The sequence below is a fragment of the Paramormyrops kingsleyae genome, chromosome 7 (genome assembly GCF_048594095.1).
Source record: "Paramormyrops kingsleyae isolate MSU_618 chromosome 7, PKINGS_0.4, whole genome shotgun sequence".
NCBI classification, from domain to species: Eukaryota; Metazoa; Chordata; class Actinopteri; order Osteoglossiformes; family Mormyridae; genus Paramormyrops; species Paramormyrops kingsleyae.
Window position 1 is genome coordinate 20,694,129 of NC_132803.1, and position 14,245 is coordinate 20,708,373.

At 38.1% G+C, this 14,245-nt stretch overlaps 1 protein-coding gene across 6 annotated transcripts in view; it reads left to right on the forward strand.

The window, feature by feature from the left end:
- Positions 1–14,245, forward strand: part of LOC111847071 (rhotekin) — a 73,125-nt gene that overhangs the window by 54,862 nt on the left and 4,018 nt on the right. For 5 of the 6 annotated variants that reach the window (XM_023817943.2, XM_023817945.2, XM_023817946.2 and 2 more), the window contains one exon: positions 2,949–3,053. In XM_023817943.2, coding sequence (XP_023673711.1) covers positions 2,949–3,053 — 105 coding nt within the window. Of the gene's footprint in view, positions 1–2,948; positions 3,054–11,384; positions 11,485–14,245 lie in introns of all 6 variants that reach the window. The other variant, XM_023817949.2, reaches the window with a different exon arrangement.

Here is a 14,245-nt window from a genome sequence, read left to right on the forward strand (position 1 = left end):
CCAACATGATTGCGCACCAGTGCACAAAGCAAGGTCCATAAGGACATAGATGAGTGAGTCTGGTGTAGAGGAACTTGACTGGCCTGCACAGAGCCCTGACCTCAACTTGATAGAATACCTATAAGATAAATTCGAGCAGAAACTGCAAGCCAGGCCTCCTCGTCCAACATCAGTGCCTGACCTCACAAATGCTCTCCTGGAAGAATGGTCAAAAATTCCCATAAACACACCTAAACCTTTTGGACAGCCTTCCCAGAAGGGCTCAAGCTGCAAAGGGTGGGCCAACTCCATATTAAAGCCTATGTATTAAGAATGGGATGTCAATACATTGTGAATAAAGGCAGGTGTCCCAATACTTTTGACAAAATAGTGTGTAGATATATGTAGCATTTCAGCCCAACCATGCTGAGAAAGGTACTATATAAAACAGATTGAATTGAATTTAGAATAATAAACATCAGTCTTTCGTTAACAAATTTCCTTAACAAGATATGTAAAATATATCATTCTTTGAATGTAATTTTTATAATTAGTTGTAGTTGTCAGTATGTTGCAGCACTGTGGGCACCTATTGTGTTATCAGTGAATTATTTTTATTGCCTTTGAAACTGGACTTTTTAAAGCATTGCAGAACAAAATGTTTCTGTGTCAAATCAAGGAAACAAAAAGACATACCAGCTGATGTCTTGATAAATCATAATGACGATAGGCTTCTGTTATGGAACCTCACCTTCCTCAAATTAATTTTTTTTTTTTTCTTTTCGTATTTTTGCTTTCTTTTATGAAGGATATACTTCAGGTACCAGTGCATGATTTGCTGTTTGACCAGAAAGGCACTGCTGACTGGGTTCCTGCCAGAAATGACTTCTAACTGAAATTATTCTACTGGCATGGGGAAATAATGGCAAAACACACCCTTTTGTGGGTGGGATTGCAACCTTTCCATTCCAATCAAGGAAAATCATAAGAGGATAAATAACATTTACATTTATTTATTTAGCAGATGCCTTTGATTAAAGTGACATACAAGCAGGATATACAGTATTATAAGCATAAAAGTAAATAAACTGAAATTAAAATAAAAAAAAAATAAAGTGAGGTTTATTATATATATGAATTGGTAACTTAGTTTCAGTATAGTTTCAGTTTCTGATAATGCATTTCCAGACCTAGTTACACATAGAACACACTCAGAAAGAGTTGGAGCGATTTATAACTGGTTTTCCTCAGACAAGACTCATGTGCAGATTTGATAGCCCCAGAGTATTTACACACAAAACTGTACAATTGCAGTTATGTGACAACTTGAGTTATATATTGATGATAAAAATGAATGAATACGAAACCATGAATCAACTAGATAATTTCATATATTTTTTTAGTATTTCATTTTGAAAGTGGAGCAGATATTGGCTGCTATATTCTTTTTTTTGGAATAAGCTCATAATAACCTATAATTAGCCAATAAATCTAATTTATTCCACTGTAACCATAACAAATACATATTCTCTATTTTAATGTGTAATAGAGTCGGCCCTTCTTGTTGCACAACAGAATTATTAATTTTCTAATTGTACTGTGGCTATTCATGAACATAAATTAAAATGATGCAATACTAGGAAATTCAGGGTTCATCCATCCAAGTGCTGTGTTCATATAGATGACGTATGAATGCAACCATTAAGGCAATGGCAATGAAAGTCAAGTGTTGCAGGTCCGGTTTAATAACCTTTTTAATCAGTGTGGATTTTTTCATGTAAGTAACAAGAAGGGTTTTTTTTTTTGACGTCAGTCTGGACTGAGATTAAAACTTGTTTTGAACTTTCCATTCATGCGTAGTAGTGTGGTGCAACTGCTTCATCTTTGCTTTGGCAGTAGTTCAAATAAGATGGCGCTTACTGTAAGATTAGTGTTTACTAATGTTGCCATTAAAATACGGATGCTGCATATGTTTAAATAAAATGCGAAGTACTATAGTACTATTTTAAAAAACATTTATCCTCAAAATTGTAAAATCTATTATAGATGAATAGGTAATGCTTAATTTACACATAGACTTGAAGAAACAAGTGGTTTATGAATGCCATGGCAGTTTTTTTTTTACTTTGTTTGCTGAAAGTGCCCATTAAATGGCTATTTAGGAGATCTTTAAAAATCAGTTTCCATTGCTTAAGAAGCCGGTATTATTATTTATGTGCAGGACTTCCTGGAGTAGACCTAAAATATGATAAACATACCCATTTGACATGCCTTCCCAGCCCCTCCCTTCCCTCCCTGCGGTTACTAACAGCAGTGTGTGTCCCACATATGTTAGTATCAGCATTCCAGGGCACTTTCATTATCGTATATGGTGCTATATTGTCTATTGGAAAATGGTATTAATGGTGTCCTAGGTGATATTGTGATTCTAAACTGTCTAATCCACAGTGTTTACATTTTTTGCAATCCTTCATCCTTTGCAACTGTCATTTAATCAACATCTGCAATGGACAAAACATATTTAAAACATATGAGTTATTTCCTGCTTCACTTACACTTTGTTGTGCTCTTGATTTCATTCTTAATTTTTTTCTGTTTCTCTAATACAATAGTGTCCGTTTTCTTGTTTTCCTATTATGAAGAAGGTTATTCTTTACCTTTTGCTTTCTTTTCTTCTGTGATTGTACCCAGTATTGTGAAATTATACCCAAAATTGGTCCATGCCGTTAGGTATGCTTGAGATTAAAATTTATTTCTACATAGTGCATAGGGGTGTTTTTTACTTCTTATTCTTGCATAATTACAGGGAATATCTTTTATTTCCTCCTGTTGACTAACTAACTGCACTTTCTATGAGTATTGAAATATGCATGTGTGGGACAATGGTCCATTTCTCACTCTGTGTGTTTTGCTGTACTTATCGTCATGGAGAATAATGCTTGATGCATATGGTCTTCTTTACCCTCCAGGCCAGTGGAAGCAGTGTTGTGACGACCTGATGAAAATCAATGTGCCATTGCCACGGAAACCTACGGCCGTCATGACTAAGCAGGGCTCGCTATACCATGAGATGAGTAAGAGCAACCATTTTTTACCTCGTTTAGATATCCCAGTACTGCCTAGAGACACATAGACATGCTTTTCATTCTTTAGAGTCAGCTAGTCATTGATATTTAAAATGAAATTGAAATCGGACAATAGCTCTTACACAGATAAGTAAACATATATTAATATATATTAATAATTGTTATTTAGTCCTTGTTCTGCATTAATTAGTGATGCCAGTGGTCTATATTGTCTACAGTCCTTGCATTATGTTCACCCTCTTGGCGGTGAAAAGACAATAGAAAATATTGCCTAATTATAAGGGTATCTGGGTCAGGGACGTAATTCATTTATTCTTCCAATGTACAAATATCAAGACATTCTTTCCCTGAAAGCACCTGCTAGTAATTTTTTTCTCGGTTGATAACTGTCACGGCTGAAGGATTGTCAACAACGAAGGGGAAAAGCTGGTTTGAAAGCAAACAGCCATAAAAAAACAGATATAATGTCTTAAACAATTTGTCTACATTCAGCTTGACTATGGCTGGGTTTCTATGAACTGGTCTCATCCTATTGTTAAAATTACCTCTTGTCCTGAATAGTATTTAGAGCTGGTCCCAATCTCAAATTACACTGGGGTCTATAACCCTGTGGACTTCTCCAAGGAGGGCTGATTGAACGATTGCAAGAAGAAAAAGGTCCCATTTTTCCTCAGCTATGAATTTTAGCTATACATAGCCATCTTCATTGATGCTTGCTACCTGAAATCAAATAATGCTTCTGCTTAGACAAATGAGCCACATTTTCCAAAGGGGGATTAGACAGAGGACACTGTAAGAATTATCGGGAGAAGGACATCAGTCATTCTGCATCAGTGCTTTGATTCATTGTTCATAGTTTAGAATAATTTGCCACTAATGTGTATTCTTCAACAGTTAGGATACAGTGGATAAGATGCCTTCAACATTGTGCAGTTCTCTCTGGTTTTCCTTGTGCCCCCTTAACTGCTTTAAGCTCCATGATTATGTCTATTATGTCTGTTTAAAACGTGCATAGAACATGATCCTCATCAATGGAGAAGTGGCGTTATTTTAGAATAGAATTTAGTGATCAACTGTCATTGTTTACACACCACAGCACACTGTGCACAACAATGAAATTTGTCCTCCTCATTTAACCCATATGTGACAATGTGACATAGCAGGGGGCAGCTAATTCAGCGCCCGGGGAGCAGTACCTTGCTCAGGGTACCTCAGTGGTGCCTTCTGGTTGGGGATTCAAACCAATCTTACAATTACAAGTGCGCTTCCCTAACCATCAAGCCATCAATGCCCATATGTCTTGATGCCAGAAAATCACTGGTCTAACTTCTGCTGTAGCTTTTTCGATGGCATCACCACTGAATTCAGCACCTTGTTCTCTGAAAGACTTACATGTTGGTAAATGGATTTTTCCTCAGTAACCTGTGCTTTCCTTAATCTCAGTTCCCTTAATGCTCAGTGGCAAGTTGGTTTGGGCCTTGCTGATTTAGATTTAATTTATTGAGCTAATATCTGAACTGAAAAGGTTAGGTCCATTATCCACTTGAGATCATTAAGCTCAGAGACATGCAGCATACCGTCGTTCATGCTTTCCTTGACTGCCTGTCTCAGTTCAAAGAAACCTCTTCAGGTTTACTTCTCCTCCTTAGCCTGCACACCTCTGTAAATCACAAGATATTGCGATATGCTCTGTCAGTTATCTCCAAAAAGGCTTGAAGCTGTTGGTGTTGTAGCAATATTATGAATGACACTTTATTGATCCCTGAAGGGGAGATTCTCTTTTTTGCCTATCCCATCTTGCTCTCCATACCATGCATGTAGTGCCCATACAGCAGGGGGTTAACATATGACTATTATGGCAAGGCCAAGCTCGAACCGGCGACCTTTCAGTCAGAGCCCATTGACTCACACACCCCCTAAACCTCCTAGATCTGTAACTACTGCACTTTACGTTGACTGATATAAACCTTTCAAATGATAATCATTCACTGCATAGTGTCTGTTGATAAATAATTGCAACAGTGGGATTAAGAACATAAGAAATTTACAAACGAGAGGAGGCCATTCGGCCCATCAAGCTCGTTTTGGGAGAACTTAACTAATAGCTCAGAGTTGATAATCTAGCTCTGATTTAAAGGAATCCAGGGTTTTAGCTTGCACTACACTCACAGGGAGACTATTCCATACTCCAACTACACGCTGTGTAAAGAAGTGCTTTCTCAAATCCATTTAAAAATGTTCTCCCGCTAATTTCCACCTACAGCCACAAGTTCTAGTATTTAAACTAATATTGAAGTAGCCATTTGGCTGAACAGCATCTAGACCTGTTAGAATCTTATACAGTCAAACCTTGGATTGCGAGTAACTTGGTTTGCGAGTGTTTTGCAAGACGAACAAAATTTTTAAATAAATCTTAACTTGATAAACGAACAAGGTCTTGCAATACGAGTATTACGTATACACTTTGTTTGCCGAGCGTCACGTGATCAAAACTGAGCCGATGGTTCTTCTGTCTCTCTCACTGCGGGATTGTGGGTAATCATTTCCCATGCAGTGTCAGTCGGTGTGCCTCGCTCGTATAGTCAAAATTTTGTAGAAAAGCACCACCCGAATAAGGCCGTAGCAATGCGAGCAATGAATCTGTTTAACAACAATGCAATGTCCACATTTCCACGAAATCGAAAAGCGACTGTCGTTGGATAGGTTCCTTGTTAAAGTCGCGCGAAAAGAAAAAGATTCCAGTGAGCCAACAGATAGCAGTGATTCCGTTAGTTACAGTGAAAGTCGCCCCACAAAATAACACTCCTCTTCTCCTCTCTCTCGTCTCCCTCACATCATCCACAATTCTTTTCAAAGGTAAAGTGCAGGTTCATTTGTTTTATGTATTTTTAATTTATATTACATTTTATATGAATATTTTTGGGTTGTGGAACGAATAATCTGAGTTTCTTTTATTTCTAATGGGAAAATTCGCTTTGATACAGTATAAGAGTGCTTTGGATTACAAGCACATTTCTGGAACGAATTATGCTTGCAATCTGAGGTTTTACTGTATATCTGGATCATGTCCCCCCTTAGTCTCCTTTGCTCGAGGCTAAACAGATTCAGCTCAGCTAACCTCTCCTCATAAGACATTCCTCTAAGACCAGGAATCATTCTTGTAGCCCTACGTTTCACCCTTTCCAAGGCAGCAATGTCCTTCTAAAGGTATGGTACCGTAACCAAACCTGCACACAATATTCTAGGTGGGGTCTTACCAAGGAATTGTATAATCGTAGCATCACCTCCCTTGACATGAACTCCACACACCTAGAGATCTAACCCAACATCCTATTGGCCTTATTAATTGCTTCACCACACTGGTGAGAATGGGACATGGAAGCATCAACATACAAACCGAGGTCTTTCTCATAATCATCTGTCTTTATCTCAGTGGAACACATAAAATATCCGTACTTTATATTTCTGCTCCCTGCATGGATTACCTTACATTGTTCTACGTTAAATTTCATCTGCCAGGTATCAGCCCAGTCACTAATTAAATCAATATCCCATTGTAGCCTCTCTGCTGCTAATTCAATATCTGCTTCACCGCCCACCTTGGTGTCATCTGCAAATTTAACCAGTTTACTGTATGTATTGGTGTCAATGACATTAATATAAATTAGGAACAATAGTGGTCCTAAAATTGAACCCTGGGGTACCACACTATGAATGCAGGCCCACTGTGACATTGTGCCTCTAAGAACTACCCACTGCTTCCTGTCTGTTAACCAGTTTTCAATCCAAGCTGCCACAATTCCTAAAATCCCTGCAGCTTTGAGCTTAAGCAAGAGCCGTTCGTGGGGACAACACCAAAGGCCTTCCGGAAATCTAAGTAGATCACATCGAAGGTCTTTTTGTGATCAATTTCTCTTGTAGCTTTCTCAAAGAACATAGATTAGTTAAACAGGACCTACCGCTCCTAAATCCATGTTGGCTATTCCTCAGAATGTTATTTGAATCCAGTTATTCTACCATTTTCACTTGGATTAATTTCACTTGGATTAATTTCACTTGGATTACTTTTCCAGTTATGCAAGTTAAACTGATTGACCTATAGTTTGCTGGATTATCTCCTTTTTGAATATGGGAGTTATATTACAATGCTTCCAATCCAAAGGTACCACACCAGCAGATAAGGATTTATGTTCTATTCCACCACCTTTCCCTTGATTGGACCATTTTTTCTCCAAATCATTGGGCATCATTTGTGGTTGTTTCAGTTTATCCCAGGGCAAATCAGTGCACTCACTTGCAATTCATCTCATACTAATCATAAATACCCTTGACAAATATAGTTAGTATCATTTAAGTCAGTTCTCTTGTCAAGTGCCAATTAATAGCCCTGGATTTTCTCACTTTGATGTACTGTACCGCCAATTATTAATGTTATTTAACAATTCACTTATTCGCCCTGCCACTGTACTTGAGGTAAGACCGACATGTCAGGGAAAAGAATACCAGCATCTTGCAGTATGCAGTCTTTGGGCTGTATTTTGATGATATAATGCAAAGTGTAATGCACAAAGCGTGACGAACATTTATGGGCATGTCCAAATCCATTTTGTTATTTTGACTGTGGAAAAAACAGACTTTGCACCAGCACAAGGCGCAAAAAAGGCTGTCCTAACTCTCTTAATTATTCAGAGGGACGTTTTGGATGCAACATGCAATGAAGCAATTGGAATGGTGAGTCACCTCACATTTAAAAGGCAGTGGTGCATGAGCTACAGCAAGTTACTATTATCATGGCACATTTGCCGAACAAGTTAGATCGCTTATCACTCGAGGAAACAGACATGCTCATGCGCGAGGTGAAAAGGCACAACATCTCCGGGAGCACCACTGTTCCACACATGAGTTATTAGGTGAAGCAAGTGTGGGATGAGATATCAGCGAATGTTTCCTCATTTTCTGACATCGTTAGATGCCAGAAAGCAGTGCCAAAAGCAGTACAATTTTGTCAGAAGACAGGAAAAGCAGAAGCTCGTTGCTGAAGGAGCACAGTGGCTGGGAACAGGGATGTAATTATGCTTTTTTATTTTAATTTTGAGTCTGCAAAATTAAGAATAGACTCAGAAAATGTAAATAAAAGTGCAATCTTTGTTCAAACAAAACACAACCTACAGTTTTTAAGCGTTTTAAAATGTTCAAATTCGATAGGGTTGTTATTTTTCTGCATCTCACGATTTGCAGTGCCTGACAAAAGTCTTGTCACTTAACCAAGTTGTAGGAACAACAAATAATAACTTGACCTGTAGTTAATCAGTTGGAATCAGAAATGGCTTATAAGAAAAGGCAAAGCCCTCTAGATTATGCTTATTATACCAAAATAAAGTTTTGCATCATTCATTGAGTTTTGTCATGGAATTAGGACAGAAAGGTCAACTTTTGCCTGGACAAAAGTCTTGTCATATACAAAAATAATGTAGAAATTATACATATACTTAATTTAGAATACACAAACATGCTACAATAACATCAGAACATAAAGTCATGGTGCCTTGGAAAAAAAAAATTAATAATGTGTATGACTCCCATGAGCTTGGAGGACCACATCCATACGTCTTGGCAATGACTGAAATAACTTGTCGATGAAGTCATCTGGAATGGCAAAGAAAGCAGTCTTGCAGGACTCCCAGGGTTCGTCTAGATTCTTTGGTTTTGTCTTCCAAGCCTCCTCCTTCATCCTACCCCAGACATGCTCAATAATGTTCATGTCTGGTGACTGGGCTGGCCAATCCTGGAGCACCTTGATCCTCTTCAGTTTCAGGAACTTCAATGTGGAGGCTGAAGTATGAGAAGGAGCGCCATCCTTCTGCAGAATTTGCCCTCTCTTATGGTTTGGAATGTAATGGGCAGCAAGAATATCTTGATACTTCAGGCTGTTGATGTTGCCATCCACTTTTCCTCCACCAAACTTGACTGTTTTCTGGGTGAATTTTGAGTTCATGCGGGTTCCAACAGGTCTCCTGCCGTATTTGCGGCATTTGGTATGTAGTTCAATGGATGATTCGTCAGAAAAATCAACCTTCTGCCACTGTCCATCCTTGCTGCAAGCTGTGGGCCTTGGCAAATTCAACATGCTTTTTTTGTTGCGTTCTCGTTAATGCTGGTTTCTGAGCACTAATTTGGCCATGGAGAGTCATTGTAACAATTGATTGATTAGAAATAAAGTTATATGCCTTTTTAAGTTACTATGTCCTTATGTGACTAGACTTTTGTCAATGACTGTAGATTCCTTACAGGCTACAGACAATTCAGCTCTCCTGCCAGCTGATCCCTCCTTGCCCATGTAGGTACTGACGTACACTCCTTTGTTGGTATTAGCAGATGCAGTTGAGCATATCACGCCTTTTAAAGTCCTCTTATGTGTCCTCCTTTATGTCTAACAGACATCCATCACGCATGGCAATGTTATGCTGCATACAGCATGCCACAAAGAATGCCGTGACTATCTGATGGCTGTATTGTAATGTTCTACCTGACTTACTTACATATTTGAAACGCATTTTCAGTACATTTATAGTATAAGCTTGATTCTAATAACGAACTCGAAAGATTTTTTAATGATTCGGTTTGTTCTTTGTATATATAGTTTTTCTTTTGGAGTTTCATTAAACAGTATGATCACGTTGAAGGATCAGAGGTACTCTATAATAAAACATATGTAAATTAAATTAGTGAACCTCCAGCGTATAATAATGAGAGTCGTGCACCTGTACGACTCTAAAACATGCCGCTTAAATACCATTTAACAATGCAACACTGACTTTAGATGTGGTTTTTGTTGGTCAAAAGCAAAATGTCATTTTGCTGCCTTAAAACAGCAACACATCGAGAATGCGGCCAGCCACGCTTCATTTAAAAAACGCAAAATCGCGGGTGCAAAATCATTTGCTATTTTGACAACGTGTGTGCATGGCGTGAAAATTAATGATGCGTTTTTACAAGACTAGCAAAACCACTTCGTGTTGCCTTTTCAGCTGGTGGGAAAATAGGGCCTCTTCTGGGACTGTCCATGTGGAAATGGTTTGCCTGTTTTTGCGTTGAACTCGCTGACCATATAGCTACTCTCAACTGCTGCATTAGCCAAAATAACTCTGCTGCATAGACAGATGTCTTTGAAGTCAAATGACTCATTTCTCCCTCTGTTCTCCCTTGTACCTACCTTATTCCTCTGCAAGTTTAATGGAATAGTGACCCTTGGAATTGTATTCCTCAAGGACTAATACTTTTTCCTTCCAGGTCTGGCAGGAAGTGATAGCATTAAAGTAAACATAAAAATAAGCTGTTATCCACTTTTTTAGAAACTGTCTATCCTTCAAGACAATTTTAATTTTATGCTTCAAAAGAAACTTTTTGGCAAGGACAGGGTCACATTTGCTGTTACAAGCTAGCATACATGTAAACACAAATTTCTTTTTGTAGGATGCACCATACATACTGTAGTTCAGTTTGTTGAAGTCAGATTGTATGTCGGCTTGTTATGTGGGGGAAAAAACATCCCGTTATATGTTTCTGTTCTGCAACTATTTGATGACTTGATTTCATTAACAGCAAAACTAAAATGTATAAAGTGAACATTTGATTTGTGATCCAAATTTACATATATATTATGAACATATGAGGAACCATATGAAACTGTTGCAGGCGATACGTGGCCCACAGGCTACAAGTTTGAAATCTTTGATTTAGAGAATCAGCAAGAGGAACATACAGTAAGTACCTGCTCTAAATTCATGTGTACAGTAACAAACCGACTGATCACTTTTCCTTCTCTATTGATAAAAATTTTCCTTCTTTATTAAATGTATGGGCCTTTCTTGTGGAGTAACACTTTAAGCATGTCAGCTGTGGCCTAGTTACTTATTGTGGCTGAATTGGGGATGATACTGATTGACCTCTCGGCTTCTCTCCTTTCTCTTTTCCTCACATTCTGACCTGTGACCATCTGTCCTGTTTACTGTATCCCATCTATTTTTAATTTTGCCTTAATTATTTTAATTTTACTTATTGTTTTATTTTTTTATGCTTATTGCTCTACATATGTAATTAATATTAATTATGAAATCTGGCATTATGCGCTCCCCCTGCTTATTTGCATATATATTACTAACTCATTTCGCTTTTTAAAATAAATTACCATTCATGTTTTCTTTCCCCTTGCCTTCATTACAATAAACTCCCATTCCATTTGTCACCTTTGTTTCTTTTCCTGCCTGTTTTGTGTACCAATTCGCCCATCCACATTTGCATTGCACTGTGCCTGCCCAGTGAATCCCCTGTCTACTCAGTCGTGCCAGGGACTCCTACTCCAGGATAATACTGTGTCCACTGAGATACGCACTCTCCTCTCCTCCTACTACAGTGACAGGTGAAGTAACAGTTACGACAGCAATCGTTTGCTTCCCAATCTTTTTTTTTAGGATGAATGGGTCATTACTGTATTATACTTTTAGTGAGCTAATTAGTTATCCCCTAAAGTAATAGTACAAAATTTTATTTTAAAATCACAATTAACTGTCTGAGACAGCACTGGCAACAGCATAGACTAATAACGACTCACCTGTCCTCAATGACTCTGAATAATGTAAATAAAAACAATCCTGTGTTATTTTGCTATATATGAAGGGAATTTGAATACCAGTCAGTCAATTTAAAGTCAGATAAAGGAGAGTTTTCAGAAATACCTGTTGTTATATCACTATATAGTTATCTGAATGTTATATATATATATATATATATATATATATATATATATATATATATATATATATATATATATATATATATATATATATATATATATATATATAAATAAAATATGTTAACGTTAAATAAAGCAAGGGTCGTCAGCTAGTGACACCCTCCCCCCATGTACCATGACACTATGAGATTCATATTGCTGTCAACAGTTTCATATTACAGATGCTTATCTGAAGGAAGATTTCACTAAACTCTCCTCCCTCTAGCTTTTTTTGTGACTGCAACTTGTTTTTTTTCCAGGATTTTTTTTTTATGCCCACATAGTTGCATGTTCACTAGCTAAGACATGTTTCTGTTTTCACAAGCCGTTAAACAGTGTTGCACCCCGAGAGGAGTTTTGTCCTGTAGGGCATTAGTTTTAACCAGGATGGTTACACCCTTTGCAAAGCTGAAGGGCTGTACTGTCCTATTTTCTGTCTTTCTGGTGATATCAGAGAGCTCCGCATCACAGCAGTCTGTGAAGTTACTGGTGACATGCTGTAGGCAGGGAAACCTGAACAGGTTTAATTTCTGTCACATTTATGTCATTTATTGACTATCCTTAAAAAACCCCGGGATACTTCAAATAGTTTTGAATTAGCGTCTCACCGTGTGGATATGTGTGAGAACTATTTGCTATGTAAACAAGGGAAGACAAGATCATAAACTTGTTATTATTTGTTTGGGTGAGTCTGTTTGTCAGGTATTTTATGTCAAAAGTTGGTGAAGGGTTTTGTCAACCAGACAGGCATTCTGTCTAAGGTTATACACAAACGGTAGGTTAATGCAGAGAAAGGATGTTACCACCCAAACCATAACAAAGCAGAGAAACCAGCAGCAGAAGATGCTCACAGACCAGGTAAACTTCAGTGATAGAAAAATCTTTGTGGTTGTGGTTAGTGAAAAAACTGAAATTACTGAAAAAAGATTGTGACTATTATCAATTTAGGTACCATGACATTAATGGAATTGAATTGAAATGAATGATTAAGGTAATCATGCAGGGTGGCATGTTAGTACAGTGGTTAGCACCGTTGCCTCACATTCTGGGACTAGGGTCTGAGTCTCTGGCCTGGCTCCATGTGAGTGGAGTTTGCATGTTTTCCCTGTGTAATCATGGGGTTAATTGGTGTTGCCAGATTGCCCATTGGTGGGTACATGTCAGTGAGTGGTGTGTGATTGTGCCCTGCGGTGGGTTGGTGCCCTGTCTTGTGCCTATAGTCTCTGGGAAAGTCTCCAGACCCCCCCATCCCAAAGTTAAGAGTACAATTTCAGATATATTTTAATATATTTTATACCACGGCAATGTTGAATTCTCAGACCTGAAGGGTGTTGATTAATTTTCTATGACTTGACACATATGACCAGAATCACAGTAGTAAATCAATGTCCGATTATAATCTTTAATTCTAACTAATGTTACTTTACAGTAACGTAAAAGGCAAGAAATTGCTGCAAATCACTTAGAGAACAACAATGCTTCAGGCTGAGAACCAGGACCTGTGGTCAGTGATTAAATACCAAAATGAATTACTGATGAAATGTATTTGTTGTCATACTTTACAGTCCTGTTTAACCTGCCTAGGTGAGATGGTATGCAAGTCTGGTTTCAATAATCGGTAAACACTAAATAAGTTGGGTTTCACTTATAACGCAGCTGAATAACAAAATGTATATGTATGCGATTTGACTTTCCCTGCCGGCCCCTGGAGGATGGGCTCCCCCTTTGAGTCTGGTCCCTCCCAAGGTTTCTTTCTTCTAGGGAGTTTTTCCTTGCCACTGTCGCTTATGGCTTATTCACTGGGGGCTTTGGGAGGGGATGCTATAAAGCTCTTTGAGACAAAATGCCCCGAAGATGGTGGCGCAGGAGCTAGTGCTATCGTTCGGCTGGGTTGCAGGTTCGAGCCCTGGTTCCTCTTGATCCCATCAAAGTGTCCTTGAGCAAGACACTGAACCCCAAATTGCTCCCGGTGTGCAGGTTGGTGCCTTGCATGGCAGCCTCCGCCACCGGCGTGTGAATGTGTGTATGAATGGGTGAAAATGTGAGGCATGAATTGTAAAGCGCTTTGAGTACTCGTAGGAGTAGAAAAGCGCTATATAAATGCAGTTCATTTACCAATGTAATGTTGTGATAACGCACTATACAATAATAAATTTGTTTGTGTTTTTAAAATGTGTACTGGATGGCTCGTCGTGCATTAACCATCACTTAATGTACAATGCAGCGTTTGGTCGATCTGTCACTGGTATCATCACATCAGACATTCATTTTGTTATAAATTACTTAATTTTGAATTTCAATGTGTCTGTATTTAATAAATGAATTTCTTTTAAATAATTATCACCAATGATTACTTATAGACACATTTTTTAAAAATACTAAAATATAG